General features: G+C 34.8%; 1 protein-coding gene across 2 annotated transcripts in view; it reads right to left on the reverse strand.

Moving 5' to 3' along the window:
- LOC105485473 (solute carrier family 30 member 7) overlaps positions 1 to 22,528 on the reverse strand; it is an 83,811-nt gene that overhangs the window by 38,699 nt on the left and 22,584 nt on the right. For both annotated transcript variants that reach the window (XR_989588.3, XM_011747870.3), the window contains exons 7-8: positions 22,093 to 22,143; positions 18,366 to 18,501 (exon numbers count right to left, since the gene is read on the reverse strand). Coding sequence is in view for 1 of the 2 variants with exons in the window: in XM_011747870.3 (XP_011746172.1) it covers positions 18,366 to 18,501; positions 22,093 to 22,143 (187 nt within the window). In the remaining variant the exon portion in view is untranslated. The remainder of the gene's footprint in view (positions 1 to 18,365; positions 18,502 to 22,092; positions 22,144 to 22,528) is intronic.

The raw sequence follows: 22,528 nt of genomic DNA on the forward strand, positions 1-22,528 counted from the left end.
AAATGGATTTTGTAATAATGGAAGCAAATTTGGAGGTGGTGAAAGCTACAATGATCTTGGCAATTGCAACAGTCTTCAAATTCTGGACCCATGAAGGAAGGAAACTTTGGCAGCAGCAGATCTGGCCCCTATGGTGGTGGAGGCAAATTATTTGCCAAACTATGAAACCAAGGTGGCTGTGGCAGTTCCAACAGCTGCAGAAGCTATGGCAGTGGCAGAAGATTTTAATTACTGCTAGGAAATAAAGCTTAGCGGGAGAGAAGAGCCAGAGAAGTGAGAGGGAAGCTACAGGTTACAACAGATTTGTGAATTCGGCCAAGCACAGTGGTGGCAGGATCTAGCTGCTACAAAGAAGACATATTTTAGACAATATTTGTGTATATGGGCAAAAAACATGAAGACTATATTTGTGATTAATTGTATAAAAATTAACAACAGGTTATCTTATTTTATGTTCTGTGGAAAATGTAAAGCAGTCTACCGAAGGGTTTTAATGTAAGATTTTTTTTTTGCATCCATGCTGTTGACTGCCAAATGTTATAGTCCAATCGTGACACTGAATGTGTCTTTTAAAATAAATAAATTAATTACATTAAAGTTGTATTTCTTTTCATGTAAATTAAATGAACTTATACTTCTGCCCAGTTTTCTATCAGGAAGTTGGTCTCTTAATTAAATTATTTTTATTTTTAGAAGCTTTCTTTATATTAGAAATGTTAGCCCTTCATGATCTAAGTGGCCAATACTTACTCTAGTTTATTACATCTTGTGACTTTCCTTATGCTGCTTTTTTCTTATGCCAAAATTCTTTTTTAAAATGTAGCTTAATTCATTAATATTTTCTCTTACTGATTTTCTAGTTTTGAGCTACAGTTACCCCTTAATATTCTCATGCTACCATAAATAATTCAGCCATGCCTTCTTTTAATACTAGCATGGTTTTATGTTTTACTTTTAAAACACTAACCCACTTGAAATTTTTCCAGGTATATAGTATAAGATAGACCTCTAAATTTATCTTTTTCCAAATGGCTATCCAGTTTTTAGGAAAGCCATCTTTTTTCCACTGATTTGAGGTGCCGCCTTTATCATTAGTAAGCCACTATCTATACATAAACCCATTTCTGGACCTCATAATCTGCTCCATTAGTCTTCTTGCTCTTTCAGGTATCTCATTATTTTAATTATAAAGGCTTTATATTTTACATCTTCTTTTCTAGGATTTACTTGGCTATTCCTCCTGTTTGTTTGTTTTTCCTTATAAACTTTAAAATCAATTTTTACTATTTCTTCCTCAGAATAAAAGGACCTACTGGCATTTTTATTAGAATATTTTAAAATTTGTATAAATAAACCTAAAAAGCGTTGACATGCTTATGATGCTGATTCTTTTTTTTTTTTTTTTTGACAGAGTCTTGCTCTGCTGCCCAGGCTGGAGGGCAGTAGCACAATCTCAGCTCACTGCAAGCTCCGCCTCCTGGGTTCATGCCATTCTCCTGCCTCAGCCTCCAGAGTAGCTAGGACTACAGGCACCCACCACCATGCCCAGCTAATTTTTTTGTATTTTTGTTTGTTTGTTTTGTTTTGTTTTTTTAGTAGATACGAGGTTTCACTGTGTTAGCCAGGTTGGTCTCAATCTCCTGACCTCGTGATCCGCCCACCTCGGCCTCCCAAAGTGCTGGGATTACAGGTGTGAGCCACCACACCTGGCCAGCTGATTCTTTAAAAATGTCATAATTGACAAAAAAGGCTCGGTTTAAGTCTACTTTTGTGTTTTTTAAAGAGTTTAAATTCCTTGTGTAAATTTTACTCATTTAACTTCTATATTATCTTTGTTGTTCCTGCTTAAAAGGTGTCTTCTCTTTAATTACATCATTCAATTGGAATTTGTTTACATATAAAGAACATTGATTTTTGTATATCAATCTTATATCTGTAACATTGCTTAATTGTCTGTTATAGTTTTCCCATCAACTTTCATGTGCTGTACAGACATATAATTATATACTTTGCATTAAAAAAATCATTGCTCCAATTTCTAAGTCTCAAATACTTTCTTTTGTCTAATGTTACTGGCTAATAATGATCACTAATACTATGTGAAATACCAGAGGCAACAGAGAGAATCCTTGTCTAGTTCCCTATTTTGGTAGTAATGCCTCTAGTATTACACCTTAAGAAAGGAATTTAGGCTTCAGGGCTGTGATGTATGTAATTTATCATGTTAAGGAATTATCTATTGATTTACACATGGCCATAAACATGGGAACAATAGACACTGCAGACTACTAGAGAGAGGAGGAGTTGAAAAACTACCTATTGGGTACTATACTCTCTACTTGGGTGCAATATACCCATGTAACAGTCCTGCACATGTACCCCTTGTATCTAAAATAAAAGCTGAAATTGACAGAAAGAGAGAGAGCGAGTGAGAGACATTATTCCAGGTAGGCCTGATTTAATCAGATGCAAAGCCTTTAACAGATGGACTGGAGCTCTTCCTGAGATCAGATGCTCTCTTGCTGACCTTGGAAAGGTAAGCTGCTGTGTGTTACACAGCTGTAATGAAACAAATTCTGCCAACAGCCATGTAAGCTTGCAAGATGACTCTGAGCCTCAGATGAAACTATGGCCCCAACCAACGCCTTGGTTTCAGTCTTGTGAAACCCTGAACAGTGGAGCCAACTAAGCTCTGCCTAGACTCTTGATCACAGAAACTGTGAGATAATAAATGAGTATTGTTTTAAGCTGGAAAAATTATGGCAATGTGTTATGTGCAACAGAAAACTAATACATATGGCAATTCTTCAGTCTAGTAAAAAGAAACACTTAAGTAAGTTTAATGAAGTGTGACAGGTGTTAGAAATGCTTAGAGCCCGCGGTGGCTCAAGCCTGTAATCCCAGCACTTTGGGAGGCCGAGACGGGTGGATCACGAGGTCAGGAGATCAAGACCATCCTGGCTAACATGGTGAAACCCCGTCTCTACTAAAAAAATACAAAAAACTAGCCGGGCATGGTGGCGGTGCCTGTAGTCCCAGCTACTTGGGAGGCTGAGGCAGGAGAATGGCATAAACCCGGGAAGCGGAGCTTACAGTGAGCTGAGATCCGGCCACTGCACTCCAGCCTGGGCGACAGAGCGAGACTCTGTCTCAAAAAAAAAGAAAGAAATGCTTAGAGCACAAAATAAAAAAAACAATTATTTCTATATAGTAGTTTAAAACAGGCTTCACAAAGGAGATATTCCTTGAGCTGAATTTTATAAGAGGTATTCAAAAGGTAGACATTAGCTACCTATCAAAATCCCAGTGACATTTTTTCTAGAAATAGAAAAATCTATCTTAAAATTCCTGTGGGATCTCAAGAAACCCATAATAGTCAAAAATATCTTGAAAAAGAACAAGGTTGCAGGTCTCATACTTCCTAATTTCAAAAGTTACTACAAAGCAATAGTAATAAAAACAGTGTGGCACTGACATAAAAACAGACATATAGACCACTAGGATAGAATAGACAGCCCAGAAATAAACTCTCACATACATGGTTAAATGGTTTTCAACACAGATGCCAAGGCAATTCAATGGGGGAAAGGACAGTCTTCTCAATAAATGGTGACGGGAAAACTGGATTTTTACATGCAAAAGAAGGAAGCTGGACCCTTACCTCACACCATATATAAAAATTAACTCAGAATAAAATGTAAGACCTAAAACTATAGAACTCTTAGAAGAAAACATAGGAGAAAGCTTCATGACATTGGTGTGGTTAATTTCTCAGATATGCCACCAAAAGCTTAGGAAACAAAAGAAAAAACATTAAAATTAAGGCAAATCACAAAAAAGAGAAAATATCTGCATATTATACATCTGATAAGAAGTTAATATCCAGAATATATAAAGAACACCCACAATTCGACAACAATGAACAATTTAAAAATGGACAAAGTACTTGAATAGACATTTTTCCAAAGAAGATATATAAAATGGCCAATTACAAGAAAAAATGTTCAACATGAGTAATCATTAGGGAAATGCAAATCAAAATAACAATAAGACCACTTGATATGCATTACATTATGGGTTTTCTGGTATATAAAAACAGGAACAAAAAACAAAAATAAAAACAAAAAACAAAACAGAAAATAACAAGTTTTGGCAAGCATGTGGAGAAATTACAACCCTTCTGCATTGTAGGTGAAAATGTAAAATGGTGTGGCAGCTATGGAAAAGAGCATGGCAGTTTCTCAAAAAATTAAAAACAGAATTACCACATGATCCAGCAATTCCACTTCTGAGTAAATACTCAGATGTTTAAATAAATAATTCAAAATCTCCCACAAATGTTTTGAATTATTGACACAAATTTGCAGTTGAGCAGTTTCTTACATGGGTACATAGTATGTCTGTAGGTAGTAATAGCAGATTTTTATTTACTTTTAACATTGATTTATTTCTCAGGAATACTGAGAAGGTAAATAATGATTAAAATTGTAAATTTTATGTTACGTTTATCACAATTATTTTGAAAAGGTAGACATTAGTAGGCAAGATTTTCTAAGGAAAAGATACTTGATGAGCAGAGATACAGAGGTATAAACTAACTTAACATGTTCTAAAAAGTGCAAACAATTTGGTACCACTGAGATTTAGGGCAGAAGTCTTCAAATTAGAGTACATATAGGAATGTGTACTACATTTCACAATTCTGGTGACACCAATCACAAAAAAATACCCTTGGGGATACCCATATACTTTCTGAAAGATGTTTAGAATAGTTATAAGATAATAAAATATCAGATCCTCCACTTCCATAGGTACTCATTCCAAAACTGACCAGACACCAGACTGAGACAATTGGTCTAGCAAATCAGTAAGTTCTCTATTGCTCCCTTCCCATCTCACAATTACCACTTCAGCCACTTGACAAAAGAAAAGCATGTATTTCACCCATAAAAAAATACTACCATGGTAAACTATGCCAGAGTTTGAAAATCACTGGAGTAGCAAAAAAAAAAAGAAAAAAAGAAAAAGAAAAAAAGAAGACAATTTGAAATACTGGTATCTGGTAAGCCTTTAATAAAAGCCTTTGTCTCTGCTCATAAACCTGAGGTATAGTTTTATGGCTTCCCTGTTTTCTGTAATTCCTATTAAGGGCAAAGAGTGGTATTAAGAACAAGGTATTCTGGGCCAGATTAGGAATGTTCTGAGTTCAGACATATTGTGAAGTGGGGTGACTAAAGTAATGATAGGTTTAGTGATAATCTCTATTCTATTGTCCCCCAGATATTGACAAAGAATATATCACTCCTGAGAGAAGTCCCAAGAAACCTCTGTCAAACGATAGTAAAAACCTGTATCTCTTTAATGTCATTTATTTACACAATATACAGACCTTAAAATAAAGCTATTAATTTTTTTTTTAGAGGAAAGCTGGGAGTATTGGTTAAAAAACAGTAAACAGCTTGAACAATTCCAAGCCATCAACAAAGTTGGCTTTAAAAACCTCATATAAAGTATTGTTGCTCACTATGATAATTAAGAAATCACATTTGATAAGTGATTATTCCAGTGTATAGGTGATAGCCAAAAATAAATTAGACACCAAGTCTATCATTAGATAGACTCCATTCCCTATTCCAACACCACTCTGCTTCATAAAATGCATAAAATGGCAGAAGATACACTTCACCAGATTGTAGCAAAAATGGTAAAGAACTAGTTTTGGTTTCTGAAAAGTTTAAACTGACTTGCATAAAGCACTGGATGTAACTATTAGAAACATACTAGAATTCATGCCTATAAAAAGTACCATGTGAGGAACCCAGGTTTTCATGCAGTCAAGACAGTTGTCATTTGTGTAACTCAAAAATGAAGCAAGACTTTCTCTGACAGAAAGAACTTTCTCTGAAAGTATGATTTGACTGATTGGGTTCATAATGAAGGCTAGTTTTGACAATTAGGTTATATAGAGGGTGTTTCTAAAAATAAATGAGCTAAATTTGTAGTGGGAAGGCTTTGATTAGCATATGTTAAACACAAATAGTTTGAAGCTTCAAATACGACCTAAAAATAGAAAATCATGGCACTGAATTTTTTTTTCTTTTTGTGAGACAGAGTCTCGGTCTGTCACCCAGGCTGGAGTGCAGTGGCAGTGGCATGATCACGACTCACTGCAGCCTCGACTTCCCAAGCGTAAGCGATCCTCCCACAGATGTTTTGAATTATTGAGAAAAATTTACAATTGAGCAGTTTCTTACATGGGTACACAGTATGTCTGTAGGTAGTAATAGCAGATTTTTATTTGTTTTTAACATTGATTTATTTCTCAGCAATATTAAGAAGGTAAATAAATTACAAGAACATGTAAAATGCTAAACAAAAATGAAGAGCTACACAAGCATTCCTACATACATTGATATAGATACAGATAATCTATGTGTAACCTCACTAGATGTGTTCTGCTTCTTCCATTTATACAGAGATAGTTTAAATAATTTCTTAGGAAAATATTATATCTCCACACCTTAAGAACATGTAACCTCTAACTTCCTTATTCTTTTTACCATAATATGAAAATATCTAAGTGGTTTATTTGGATAATAGAGCAAAGAAAAGATGAGAGTCCTATATTCTTATAGTTCATAACCTAAATGGCTCCTATTGCCTTCTCTAAGTCTGCAATATTTAATTTCTACTTTCTAGTAATCTCTGTTCTCAGGTCCTGATAACTTACTGTCTCTATATCCTTGAAGTAGGCTATATTCTGAGAATTCTTACTTTCCATTATTAGCCTTGGCTAAAGCTATCATTGTAAACACTCCATAAAGCGGTACTTATTTGTACAACCATGAAAATTAGAATAAAGTCAAAAATCCACACTTGAGAAAACAGAGGGGACCAGAAACTTGCATGCCACACAGCCAGAACTGTAAGTCAAGTCTCCTGAATCTCAATCTAGGTCACCAAAATTCCACAAATATTACTGTGCACAAAGCACAATGATACAAAGCTGAACAAGACTCAGTCCTATGCTCATGTACTGGTATGTATACGAATGTATATAGAGATACACTATGCCACCATTTAAGAAAACAATAACTTGATAAATTTAAAGGTAAAAACAAATAGCTTAGAGATGGAAGAAAAGGCTTCATGGAAGAAACAGTATTAGAATTGAACCTTAAAGAATTGTTAGGATAATGATGGGAATCATGAGGAAGAAAGGCATTCTAGATACGAATACTATGAGCAAAGGTACAAGGGCAGCAATATATAGAGAGTATCCTCCATAAATAACAAGTGATAAAGCTAAAAAAAAACTGTGGTGGCCGAGCGCGGTGGCTCACACCTGTAACCCCAGCACTTTGGGAGGCCGAGGCTGGCGGATCACGAGGTCAGGAGATCAAGACCATCCTGGCCAACATGGTAAAACCCCATCTCTACTAAAAATACAAAAATTAGCTGGGTGTGGTGGTACCTGCCTGTAATCCCAGCTACTCAGGTGGCTGAGGCAGGAGAATCCCTTGAACCAGGGGGAGGAGGAGCTTGCAGTGAGCACCACAGCACTCTAGCCTGGCGACAGAGAGAGACTCTGTCTCAAAAAAAAAAAAAAGAAAAAAGAAAAAGAAAAAGAGTGGTATAATATATACAAACTGCTATGGAAAATAACTATGGCTGAAAGGGAGGTTGGGGCAGATAACAGAGCTCTTTTTAACCATAAGATTTATTCTGTAAACAGAGATAAGACATCAACAATTTTTGAAGAGGGGGCCCTTGATTAAATTACCATCTATACTGTACCTTGTTCATTTTTATAGTCTAGCTCTGTATTGTTTTTATTTGCGTATAGCTTTTTCTCTCTCTCATGTTACTTGGTGAGATCTTTGTATACCACTTCTCTAGAACACTGTATCACACTTGCAGTAAGTTTCCTTAATTCAAAAATAAACCTACACTAACCAAGCAATCCCATATCATACAATGATAAGGCACAAATAAAAAGGAAAAAGCATTGACTTGATTTCTAATCATAGACCTACACACATATACCATCATTAGATTTTAAATTACTACTAACATATATATCTAGTCTTATTACACCACTGACTTATTTTTTTCATGCTTTGTAACAGAAATATCAGTTACAAACCACAAAAAGGTCATAGTAAGCAATTTCTTTCTTATTAATTATTTATTTTTGAGACAGAGTCTTGCTCTGTCACCCAGGTTGAAGTGCAGTGGCGCAATCTCGGCTCACTGCAACCTCCACCTCCCAGGTTCAAGCGATTCTCCTGCCTCAGCCTCCCAAGTAGCTGGGATTACAGATGTGTGCCACCACACGTGGCTAATTTTTGTATTTTTAGTAGAGACGGGATTTCGCCATGTTGACCAGGTTGGTCTCAAACTCCTGACCTCAGGTGATCCACCCGCCTCGGCCTCCCAAAGTGCTGGGATTACAGGCATGAGCAACTGCGCCTGGCCATTAAGCAGTTTCTTATGGGACTGACAGCTCTAAAACTTTTGTGAAAAAGGAATAATACTCTGATTTTTAAATTTCTTCCTTCGTTTTAGCTTTTAAACTCCAATAAAGTCAATAATGAAACATACAGCATTTCTTAGAAAAACTACAGTTTAAATATAGCAACAACAAAAATGGTAGGGTTAGATTAAAAGCAGAAATAGCACACTCTGCTGTTTGTCCACAGCTCTTCTTATTTGACATTTTGAGGAGTTTTTGGTTTTAGGGTAAAGAAAAAAATAATACAGTATGCTTGATGTTTAAAAAGAAACCAAATACATTTCAGCAATGAATTCCTGAATAACTGATTGGAAGATGGTATCTCAGAACACTTTAACTCCAATTTACAAATCCAGTTTACAAATAGACTCCTAATTTACAAATTGGTTGTATTTTAAGGTATTTTTAAGTTGGATGTTTAAAAATCACCAATTTCCCACAAGAAATAATGCAAAAAGCAGTTAGGTTCTACAGTAAATATTTTAATAGGAGCACAGCACTAAACTCTGATACTAAAGTATGGTAACTGAACAGTAGAAATTAAAAAAAAAAAAATACTCAGTGAGTTTCAAATAAGAGCATGGAAAATAAAACCCAGTATGCAATCCTAGTAACCAAAAAACCTGCTCCCTCTTCTTTGGCCAGGAGACAACCTTACCTCTAATACTAGCAGTTACAACCTTTTGGAGGCATTGAGAGTTAAGGCATATTTACGAATTGTGCATGTGTGCATGTATGTGTGTAGTAATGTAATGGCAGAGAGAGGAAATGAATGGAGATTTTGCTTAAGTCAGGAATTTTAAAAATATATTTAATGGTGGTTTACTGGTAGTTGTACTGAATTAATACCTGATACTGTATCCTCAGATCCTAAGAAAGTGTTGAGGACAAAGCAGATGTTTCAATAAAAACTACTGAATTTTTGCTAAATGATATTCTTACATAATTAGGTTCTTAAGTTCAAAGTTTTGTTTACCATTACTATGTTCAGTGTGTTCTTTCCATATTATAAAACCCTCTGCCAGCCTTTCTTAACTAGGGTTTCTCATCTGAACCAATGAACACAGAAAATGATCTTAGCGACTATTTCTCAGTTCCCCCAAGGATAATACATAACTGTACTTATCTAGATAATAGGTAAGAAGTTAATAATTCCATACAAATTGGGGCTTTATAGAATTAGGGTATTCTTTCCCTATTGAGAAAGGCTGTTAGACGAATCAGTTTTTATAAATGTTCTTACTATGATGGTTTTATATATGGTTAAAGAATACAATAACTATGCAATAATGTTCCCATATGTTCAATTTTACAATACAGGCACATATACAAGCAGCAAGTTAGAATCTTGGCAAACTGTTTACCTTTATCTTAGTCCCCAAAAGTAATAGTTCACAAATTATAACCACTTGAAAGGCAAACCACAAAGGAAATTGTTAGGGAACACCCAAAAACAATTTTGAAAAAAGTAAAATCTTCAGAATGTGTCATATGGTAACTTTCTACATATTAAAAAAACAAAAATGCTTACCTTTTACTTCATACAGGCCACAAATTTATTCTATTCTACTCTTTCTATTTAAATATGAAATCAACGAGATTTATCAAAATCAGTATAGGGTCTAAATCCTGTATTCATAAACAATGATGATCTCTTATAATTTAGAATTTCAAGTCTATCATTTTGTTTCCATTAGTACATATTCTATTTTATACACACCATTATTTATCATTTCTAAAGTCTGTACCTTAGTTTGCCTCTAAAAATTTGTTTCCTCTAAAATTAAGCTACTATTTTAAAACTTTTTAGACCTAACAAAAAGATTTATTTTGGTTAAAAAGCTTTTCTTTGTACTTACAAATGATTTTATGCTATATATATTAAAAAAGTACAAAGTACCACAAGATGGTAACTGGTGAGTTGCAGAAAATTGATTAAAAAAAAAAAAAAAAAAAAAAAAAAACTAGCAAGGCTTCAGAAATACCACACCAGCAACGAAGTATATTTCTACATCCTGCTTAGTTTTATAATTATCCATCATGCATAGGTAACCCTTTCATTTAAGTGAATAAAAAAAAAAATCAAGCTACAGATCTATGTAAATTGCCTCATTTCTAAATCGTAGTCAGATTCAAAGCTACAACTAATTGTTCAGATTTCTGCATTCTAAGTTATGAATTCATCTTCTATCCCAACTCACCTTAGGGAAAAAAGGAGCAGAACTACTCTGAAAGCTCTTATAGGAACCATATTTTCAGAAAATAAAAAAATCACACTCTTACATTATATTCATTTTCCTGTTTTTCATTGGGAAATAAAATTCATCACAATACAGCTCAGTTTTACCACAAAATTTATTATCACCCTTTGTCTGTGTAGAAAATGTTGGGAAAAAAAAAAAAAAAAACCTGTCTTTTTCTAAGAAATCACTTTCACTGTGGAAGTGAAAATGGAACACTGGGCAACCTAGAAGGGAAAGACGTATATTTCCATGGCATGTTTTCAACTGAGCAACAGTAGACCCAGAGAAAATATAAGGAGTGCCACTATTTCTCTTGCTATTGATGAACTGCAAATACTGAATATATAAAAATTAATGGTAGGGAAAAATACTTCTTTATACTCTATTCAGTTGATTTTTTAAAGAGTTTTCACTATTTCCTAAAATCAGGCAAATTTTTACCAATTTGAAAATCATCTCAGAGTGATCTCCTTGCAAATACTTCATTATCAGGTGTACATTTAAATAAATTCAGTTTGTTTTCTTTTTTAAAAGAAAAAAAGGTTGAACTAGAATTTCTTTATTTTGTACTTTGGAGCTACTTCTTAACTGACTTCCATTAAAAAACTTATGCTTGTTTAAAGTCTAAGTCAAAAATGTTGACTTACCATAGAGAAATTAGGCAAGAGACAGAATTTTAAAATTACACTACCCATAGAGGGCCAATTAACATTCTGGGAAATACATTCTCTCTATATATGAATGCTGATTGGGATCTGGTGTGTACATGCGTGTGTGCGCACGCGCGCGCACACACACACACACACTCCCTCTCTATATATAGTCTCTCCCTCATACATATAAAGATAAATGCATAGTTTAGACACAGACTTTTTAAAAGAATTTTTCTTATGTGTTTCTCTGTACCTTGTTGTCATTTATTACCATTGAATTTAAGCCTTTGCTGACAACTTAGTTATCCAAAACTTAATATTGACTTAAAATGATGACTATACTATTATCTTTCATCTGAAACCTGTGAAAGCTCTCTGATGCTGACCAAGCTTAACAATCTACATATAGTAGAAGTTCAGTAATTTTTTTAAATATGCCTAAAATGATTGTAAAGAAATACTGCTAATAGTGGTTATGCGACCTCTGCGTGTTGTGATCCTAGTTTTTCTTTACTTCTTATGCTTTCCAGTATTTTCAAAATTTCTACCATGATCACATTTTATAATCAGAAAACTATTAAAAATTTTCTTACAAAGAATATGTCATATGCATAATACAAACAAAAATCTTATGAAAAACAAAATAAAACAAAACAAAAGAATCTCAGAATAAAAGAAAAAATCCAAAAGAAAACCCACAAAAATACTAACATGGGTCTCTTAAGGTAATTTTTTCCTTATGTTTTTCTATATTTTACCAAGTTTGTCAACATAATTATTACCATAATTTTAAAAAACTACTTTTAAATATGCAATTTCATTAAATCCTCAGCCTCTTTTCTAAATAGCCATATAGCATGTTCATGCTCTACCTGAAAACTGACCACCAACGGAAGGTACTGTCTTCCCTAGAGCACGATTAAGACGTGCTGACTCTCCTACACTCCAGTACTGTTGGGGCTTGTGGTAAGGCAGATGTCCTTCTTGCTTGTCACTACCCCTATATATCACAGTTCCTGCTACTTCTTCCCTACGGCACAGTTTCCTTAAGGCCCATGCCATTAGATCATTCCACCCTCTACCCATCTTGATTATCAGGGTTACAATTCTTGATTGTCCCCCTTCAGTCACTGAAAAATTTGGTAATGGGCTTATTATCTTTCCACCTCTACTCTTTCCATTACTCTTGATTTAAATTATCCATGTGGGCAATCCACCCAACACCAGGTCTCTATACGCTAAGCTATCTTCTGCCCCTATAATCACACCTTAGGCCTTAAGATCTCAATTCCAAGCATCTCATAATCTGAACAACCCTTCTTATTTCTGGATCACTTCCCCTAATACCTCTACTCTTAAAACTTCTTCCCAAACAGCGAAGATAGGGTCAGTGGATTAGACTGACCCTGTCTTAGGCCACTAAGTGGATTAGACCACTGAACCTAACACTTTTTTTTTAAGCATGTATCAATTACCTTTAAATCTTAATTTCTCACCACTCTAATCCCTGCCTTGCCCCTTTCTCACTGTTAGTACTCACCTGACAAAATCCCAAACCTGCTAAATCCAACTCTCTGTCTATTCCATACCTCTTACCAAGTAGCTGAACAAGACTGAAGAAAAACATACAACTATTCTGGTTGTGTTCACTTTAAATTCATGACCACAAACCTCAAATGGGCCCTCTGTGCTGCCAGGCAATCACACTGCTCCCCTTCACAGCAAAAGGTTTTGAAAAGGAGTTGACTTAGTTGCCATCTCCATTTCCTCCCCTCCCATTCTCTCTTGAAGCTACTCTGTCTGATCAGGCTTTCATTCTCATCGCTCTTCTTAGTCCCAGCAGCATTTAGCAGAGTTGATTAGTTCTTCCTGTTTAACAGGTTTCTTTACAAGCCTTCTGAAACAACAAATGGTTGTATCTTTCTTCCCACCTCGCTGGTCATTCCACTTTACTCTTCTTAGTTGCAACTGCCTCCTGACCACCCCCAGGGCTCAGTTCTCAGGCCTCCCCTCCTCTATCAATACTCGGTCTCAGGGCAAACTGTGTATTAAAGGCTTTAAATAACATATATAATCTGATGACACCCAAATTTCTATCTTCCACCCCAACCTGCTCCCTGAACTCCAGAGATGCAGATATATAAACATGTATCTACCACTCTCTGCCCTGCTCATTGCACTCCACTTACACTGCCCTTCTTGTCATCCTCATATCTGGCATGCTCCTGCCTGTGTGTTTATATTTGAAGTTCTCTCACCAGGGATATTCTTCCTCTGAGCAGTCCCATGTCCTTCTCCTCCACCATTTAGTCTCTGTTCCAATATTACCCTATGCAGAAGACTTTCCAAGCCCTTCTAAAATAGTATCTTCTTAGCCTACTCTATGGCATTTGTCACCAACTGACAGTCCATTATCTATTTGCATGTTCATTTGCTTTACTGACTGTCTCCATATCAAAATGTAATCTCCATGAAGGTAGGCCATTTGCCCATGTTGTTCACTGCCTGGCACAGAGTGGGTACTAAAACATTTGTTGAATTTTAAGATACATGAAACTTTTCTGTTATCTTCAAAGGGTGGGATTATGAGAATCTTTCAACAGGTAAGTTATACATTTCAGTGATGTTTGAAATTTTTACAATAAAAATGTTGATATAGTTTAGATATGTGTGCCTGCCCAAATCTCATATTGAACTGTAATCCCCAATGCTGGAGGTGGGGCCTGGTGGGAGGTGTTTGGATCATGGGGATAGATCCCTCATGGCTTGGTGCTGTCTTCACAATAGTAAGTGAGTTCTTTCGAGATTTAGTCATTTAAAAATGTGTGGCATCTTCTCCCCATATCTGTTTCTCTTTCTCTCACGATGCTACATGCCTGCTCTGCCTTCACCTTCCACCATGACTGTAAGCTTCCTGAGGCCTCCCCAGGAGCTAAGCAGACGCCAGCACTATGCTTTCTGTAACGCCTACAGAACTATGAGCCAATACGACCTCTCTTCTTTATAGACTACCCAGTCTCAGGTGTATCTTTATAGCAATGCAAGAAATGACTAATACATATGTAATTGCGTATCAGAAAAACAAGAGCAAATAATAAAAATATTAAAGCTTAACAATAACAAAAAGGAATCCAATTATATGACCTGAAACTATGTATTCATGTAAGTTACAGAGAAGTTTATAAGCAGGTCAGTAGGACCTAGACAAGGATGACAAATAAGTTTTACCTTGGAAGCCAAGGTGGTTGCTTGAAGCACTATATTGAAAGGGCCCCTGACACTAAATCAGTTTTAGCAGGCAGGAGTACCATACTGAGGGATATTTTCCAGGAAAACAGAAGGGGTGGGAATAGTGGCATTCATGCTAGATGAATTCCGATGCCAGATGAATGCCACTCCATGACTTTAAATCCAGGTGTGGACTATTTTCAACCCTTTCTCTTCAGTTGGCTGCTTCCAAGAATGCCTATTTGTACACTCTTTGTCAATCTGAAATCTCCATATCAATGTCTGAGAGATCTCAAACTTACATCCAAAACAGAACTTTTGATCTACAGTCCCCTTTAAAAACAAAAACATTACCCCAGTCCCCTCTCTTCAGTAATGACACCTCATTCACTCAGCTGCCCAGATAAAAACTCTAGAAACTATCCTTAATTCCCCTCTTTCACTCAGCCCTAACCCATACATTTATATTCTCAAGCAAATCTTGTTAGCTGTACCCCAAAGCATTTGCTAACTTTTCTGTGTCTCTCCATTTCTAAGGTTAGTACCTAAGACCAAGACACCATGGCCTCTCACCTGGTCCACTTTAATATAATAGCCTTCTAGCTGGTCTACCTGTTCTCACTTGTGCCCCCTTATAATCTATTATCCACACAGCAGCCAAAATCATTTTTTAAAATGAATACCCATATCGTGTCCCACTGCACTTGGAATAAAATCCAAACTCCTAACCCTAGGTAGTCTTCCCCAGTCTGTTTCTCCAACTTTATCTCAAACCACTCTCCTCTTACTGCCTATGCTTCAGCCATGCTGGCCTCCTTTGAGTATCAAAACTGCTTTCACCACTAGGCTTTCCTACCAACTGATCCCTAGACTAGAATGTTCTTCCTCTGATAAGCTTTTCTTACGACAATAAGATCTCATGTTAAAGGCCCCTTCTTCAGAAGTCTTCCAGATCTACTCAATTTAAAGTGGCAACTCAGTCACTATCACATAATCCTATCTTAAATCTACACAATACAAGTAACTGTTTGGCATTTGAGCAGTCTAATTTATCAATTTGTTTGTTGTCTCACTACCCTATTATAATATAGGATCAAGACAGTGAAGATCCTAAGAGTAAGTAGGCGAGAGGCCTACTTAATATTTAGTGAAGATGATTTGTGCAGTTTATAATGCGTGTCATATTCAGTAAAACAAGTTTACTTTGTGTGTCTGTGTGTGTTTATTTATTTATATTAGAGGAATAAATGAGTGAGAACAGAACTAAGTAAGAATTCCCAATTTGGAATTAAAGTAATTCTCTGAGGTTGAAAAAAACCCACAAATTTATTTTGATTCAAATTCAAAGGTACCTATATATATATATATTTTTTTCGCCAGGGAGAATTAGGTGCTGACTAAAACAATGAAAAAACAATTTGCCCTAATGGAGCTCGAGGGCAATAATAAACAGGCTATGGTAAGTAAATGCCATGAAAAGGGTACTACAGTATAAGGCGCTATACGTACACTTAACCAAACCTGGGAGGTAGAGAATCAGGAAATGCTTCCCAAAGAAATGCCATTTAAACTGAATCTGATCTAAAGGATGAGTAACTGTGGGAAGGGGTGGGGGTGTGGCAAGGAAGACATGAAGTATAAGAGTATTTTGAATAGAGGAAAGATGAGCAAAGCCCAGAATCCAGAGAGCTGACAACATACTCAGGGAACTAAAACTAATTTACTGTGGCTGAAGAGCAAAGTATGAATTGAGAAGTACTGAGAGAGACCAAAGAGGTCAACAAGGGTTATAGATCATGAAGCCTGTTAAGGAGTTCGGACTCTATCCTAAGGGTAAGAGTCATTAAAGGATTTAAATAATTTTTATATGTAATATAACCCTTATTAACAAAAGATAATTTTAGCCAATGTGAAGTGTTTAGAGGGAGACAGAAAGGTCAACCTTGAGATTGTTACAGTTTTCCAGGCAAGACATAATTGTAGCCAGAATTAGAATAGTAAGAGTGGAGACAATCAAAAGTGAATATTAAGATTCTACTCTAAGAAGTATTAGAAGCAGTTAAGTGAACACTAAAAGCACAAATACAGAGGTAGAGTTGTAACAGTGAATAAATTACCAGATTTCACAGAACATGGGACATCTAAGTTGAAATTTCAAGAAGGTACAGTAAGATTTCCAAAGAAGAAGAAAAGGCATTTTAAACTTTATGAAATCCTTTTATTTTCCTTTTTATATAGAGACAGGATCTTACTCTGTCACCCAGGCTGGAATGCAGGAGCACCATCATAGCTATCTGCAGCCTCAAACTCCTGGGCTCAAGAGATCCTCCTGCCTCAGCATCCCAAGTAGCCAAAGTGCTGGAATTATAGTTGTAAGCTACTGTGCTGAGCCTATAACAGACTTTTACATAGCAGAGTTATTTCCCTGTTCAAATAATTAGAAAAAATTTAAAAATCATCTGTATGTTTAAAATGTATATCCTATTTTTTTAGGCAGAAGCTTTAAAAAAATCTCCATTTCTGACTCATCTTACATTATGATTTCATCATATTCTATTAAATCTATTCTAATAAACTATGAGCTATAAAAATCTTGAGTCTGGCCTCCAGCAGATCTTTGTCATCATTATAAAAGTTTTCCTGACAGTAAAATTACAATGAAAAAATAAAAATAGTCCAGTCAAGACATATACAGTGTATATGTAAATTTTTAAATAACTGAAGACTTTAAAATAATGGAACATATTGTTTTATCATTATAAACATTAGACCAATAATAAAATGTATCTCAGGATGAGTTAAACTTAAAAGATAACAACTGTACACTCTAATTCAGCAAATATTTATTGAGAATTTATACACCTATACACATACATGTTTCCATATACATTGGCACTATAGTAGGCAATAGAAAGATCAAGAGCTAGGAGGCAGATGCTGCCTCAAGAATTTTGTAAGCTAGATGGGAAGAAAGACGTAATTCATTTCAGGTAGCACTTTTACAAGACTTCTACAATGATAATGTGACTTTATGAATAAAAATGGTTCTAGCAGAGGAGACTTTGATATTCTTTTGCATTTAATAATGTAAGATGCAGATGTCAAAGAATTAATACACTAACTATAGTGAACATATTTTATATTTCCATTATTTTATTCTATAGATGTAATGTTGGATTCAAGAAAATTACTACTGATTTGAATTATGACCAAAAAGTTTAACTGCCAAATATCAAAAAGAAACATCAAACTCTAGGTAAGAAATACATGGCAAACACAGAAGACATATGAAGATGAAAAGAGTATCTGGCTGGGTGCGGTGGCTCATGCCTGTAATCCCAGCGCTTTGGGAGGCTGAAGCAGGTGGATCACCTGAGGTCAGTTTGAGACGAGCCTGGCCAATGTAGTGAAACCCCATCTCTACTAAAAATACAAAAATTAGCTGGGCACTAATGTACAGCCAGTTGCGGGTGCCTGCAATCCCAGCTACTAGGGAGGCTGAGGCAGACGAATTGCTTGAACCCAGGAGGCGGAGATGGCTGTGAGCCGAGATCGTGCCACTGTACTCCAGCCTGGGTGACAGACAGAGACTCTGTCTCCAAAAAAAAAAAAAGCAAGCAAAGGAAAATCAACATAATTACATATTTCTATTTTAGATCTATAATTTAAGTAACATATTTATCTCCTGGTCTCACTTTAATACTTGAAAGTAACAATAACACTTACCTTACAACTATAAGAATGGCTATAAGAATTGAACAGATAGGATCTGCTATCATCAGACCAAAATTTTGCATCATGATGGCAGAGGCAATTACACCAATACTTCCAAGAGTATCTGCTAGGATATGTAAAAATACACCTAGAAATAAACCATCATAAAAATCAAAACAGTCTTTTGGTTAATTTAAAATACAAATATATCCTAGAGCTAGACTCTTAATTTTATATACAAAAAACTAGATACCAATTTCAAAAATAAGTAAGCATGTATATTCACCATTTAGTAACCATGTAATAGTACATTTATGAATTAAAATCAATTTTTCTGTTTCAAATCAACAGGGGTTGAAATATCTGACTGGTAAATCATACTTTTTCTTAATGATATAAATGAAGCAGAGAAGTAAGGTGATTTTAAAAATTATTTGTGAACATTCACCTCTGGCTAAAAGGAGTCCAAAAGTCAGTAATTTGTTATGGGAAGGAAACTGCATTAGGCTAAAAGAACCGGTCAAGAAACATTTTAACTATAGATATATGTACATACAGAGCCCTCTGCTGGTGATTAAAATTATTACCATTTGGGACTATAATTTCCTATAAACCATAACTTATCCTGTTACACTTATTAATTATCCTAAAAGCTCTATCTAAATTGGTTACATACTATACTCAGAGGTGATGTGAAAGCAGGCGCTAATTTCAATATTTTTAAATAAATATAAAATACATGTTGAACTTTTAATAATTAAATATTAAATTGGTAGGATACTGATGTTATACTGATATTCTAAGAACTTAGACATTTAGTAAGTCAAAGTTGCCCAGAAAACCATTTAAGATGTCAAGATTTATGTACAATATTTTCTGAAAAAACTCAACTAAGACAAATTATTCAACGTTTAGATCTTTAATACAAAATTTCTACATAGCAAAACATTCTAACTTCAACCATGTCTTGCTAAAAATAGAACATTCTTCAATACCATCACCTGCCCTATCTGAAAAGAAATAGTTAATGCATAAAAAGCACATATCTAGTTGAGAATACTTGAGTTTTCGTTTTTAGTATTCACTGCACAAAAAAAGGTGAACCATAATTATTTGGAGGTACAGAAATACAAACTTAAATTCAAGAAATGTTCTCAAAATTTAAAAACTGACCGCTAATGAGTCAAATCAAATCTTGTGTTCTGGGAAATTATACTTCGTTTTATCTGCCACTGATGGAAATTTATATCAAATATTATATTAAATATAAATCATCCCTCGCTACCTACATATAACTTTTCATTTATATACAGTTTAACTCTATTATTATAACTCTTCTTCAAAAAGAACAGTTCTTTAAGAACTCTCTTAAAAATTTTTCCAAAGCAAAAGAATTTTGTCATACTTACAGACATAGATATACAGATTTTTGTCATACTTATAGAATATTCAGTTCCTGTTAGGTATTTCAAACAGCAGTGAATTAAATAGGTTAATAATGTTGGGGCCACTTTAACTTTTAAAACTAAAACTGGAAAAAAAAATACACATCAAAGCAGATTGAAGGTCCCTAACTACAAACTCTTATGTATGATACATGCTTTTAAACCTTTATATCCTTTAATCAGTGTTTTGGTTGGTAGAATACAAAATGAAAATAACTCTAAACATGAAAGGAAAAAGAAAATAATGATTTGTTCTTGCTTTTCCTTAGACTGGAAAGTCCCTGGCTACAATTTATTTTCTAACCTGAAAACTGGTTTTATTAGTAAGTGTCATTAAAACTACCTAAGCCCTTCTTACTATATAAACTGTTTAAGAAAAAAACCACTAAGAAAGAAATATAAACAAGGATGTTTAACTTACACAAAGTTAAAAGTCTTAGAAGATGTGGTAGGATACTGATAACCTAACCCCCCAAAACCTTAGTAAGCCAGGAGTCAAAATGTAGCAAATAATTGAAAAACTTAATTAATTCAAGTTTTTCACGTATGAGTATCTATCTACCTGGTCATTTTACAAGAAGTTTTTAATGCCAGCTAGTTATCTCTGTTCTTCAGCTATTTACTGGGCTCTTCAGCCACCATAAATTGATAAGTATTCAGAAAATATAAACTTATTTTCATAATAACTTATATAAAAGAGAATTAGGAAGGCAAATCTAACTTCCTTTCCTCCAACTTGTGATGACTTTCAAAATTAAATTCTTATTATCAAGGCTAATTTGTACTACTTGATACAGATGCATCAAATATGCATGATTATATGCTATTTCAGCAAATGTTATTCTAAAACAATTCCATATTTTGTAAATGGAAAACTTGTGCTTGGAAGACATATTTAAGCCTTCTGAAAATAAATTTCTCAGTATGAAGGAATATATTCACAGTGAAAAATACAAAACGAGAGTTATATAAAGAAATAGTGAAGAAAAATATGTGTAGTTGAGATTGGATAAGAAGCCATTCAGAAAGTCAGACGGAAGTCAAAAGTTAATAAAGGCAAGTAGATAGCTGGGAATTAGGAAACCCTGACAATAAAGTCTAAATGGAAACTCAGAGCCAGAGATAGGTTCATAACCACCCCCCACAACAAAAACAAAAAAAAAACCCAAAAACTAATATAATTCATAGACAGGATTGATTTTCTCTGGCTTGTAAAACTTTGTAATATACAATTTTACACAACATGTAAGCTCCTACAGGTATTAGCTATTGATGGCCTACAAATATGATGGAGTTCTCACTTTGCATTAAATTTTTAGCTCTAAATTTTCTCACAACATAAAAACATATTAAATATTATTCTTGGAAAAACGATGTAATAATCCTGTAAAAGCAAATATACTACTACAGACAGTCCTCGACTTAAAAGGATCAACTTGTGACTTTTTGGCTTCATGATGGTGCGAAAGCAGTATGCACTCAATAGAAACTATACTTCAAATTTTGAATTTTGATCTTTTCCTGGGCTAGCAATAATGTGCTATGATCATCTCTCATGATGCTGGGCAGCAACAGCAGGCAGCAGCTGCCAGTCAGCCACGCAATCACAAGGGTAAACAACTGATATTGTACTCTGCAGTGGACTGTATTAAATAAATGACACGATATTCAACACTTTATTACAAAATAGGCTTTGTGTTAGATGATTTTGCCCAACTATAGGCTAATGCAAGTGTTCTGAGCACACTTAAGGTAGGCAGGGCAAAACTATGATGTTCAGTAGGTTAGGTGTATTAAATGCATTTTCAACCCACAGTATCTTCAACTTACCACGGGTTTATTAGGACACAACCCCACAGTAAATCAAGAAGCATCTATACAATGTTTATAGTCACAGGCGTGGGTATTACTTGTATTTAAACAGAATAGTTTCTGAATCATCTTCTTTTGAGACGCGAGTCTCGCAGGTTCCCCAGGGTAGTCTCAAACTCTTGGGCGCAAGCAATTCTCCCACCTCAGCCTCCTGAGTAGCTGGGATTGTGGGGACATGCCAACTACACCCAGCTCAATATTTTGCTTTTATTATCAAATCAGAGAAAACAGTCAAGTGATAATTAAAAGAATGTCTGCTAATATATCTAATAGCATATAAAAAATAATCACTAGAAAGGCTAACACTAAACACAAACACTGTGTTATATATTTTTCTTAAAGGAAAACTTCAGACAACTAAAACTTCAAAACTATAAAAGCAGTTCCAAAAAACTAAGAAACACAAAGATTGCTTGTCATACCTTGTAAAATCTGTCTGCTGGGTCCTGTTGTTTCTTTCAAGGAGGGGCCATCTGTAGAGAATTAAGTTATTTTAAAACATGTTTTCAATTCCTCATTCAAATTTTTACAATTCAGAGTCCTTTTCACTCAAATGTATCACAAAGAATGCATAGCTATACAGCCACATCAAACTTACAAATTTATTTTTAAAATGTAATGAAATAATCGAGTGGAGGTAAATTTAGCGGCGGTAGTTCTAAAATTCATCAAAGGTATGGAGTATTTCAGAAATTATTGTATTAAAAAGATTAAAAGCACAGAAAATTAAAAACATTGTGAAAATTTTCCAATATTCATAAAATATCTTTTAATACTTTTACAACTGGAAAATTCAGAGAAAACCAAATGTACTGCTTGAAGTTATGAGGTCCAAGAAACGAAGCCAGGATAGAAAGA

This window comes from Macaca nemestrina, chromosome 1 (assembly GCF_043159975.1).
Source record: "Macaca nemestrina isolate mMacNem1 chromosome 1, mMacNem.hap1, whole genome shotgun sequence".
Taxonomy (NCBI): Eukaryota; Metazoa; Chordata; class Mammalia; order Primates; family Cercopithecidae; genus Macaca; species Macaca nemestrina.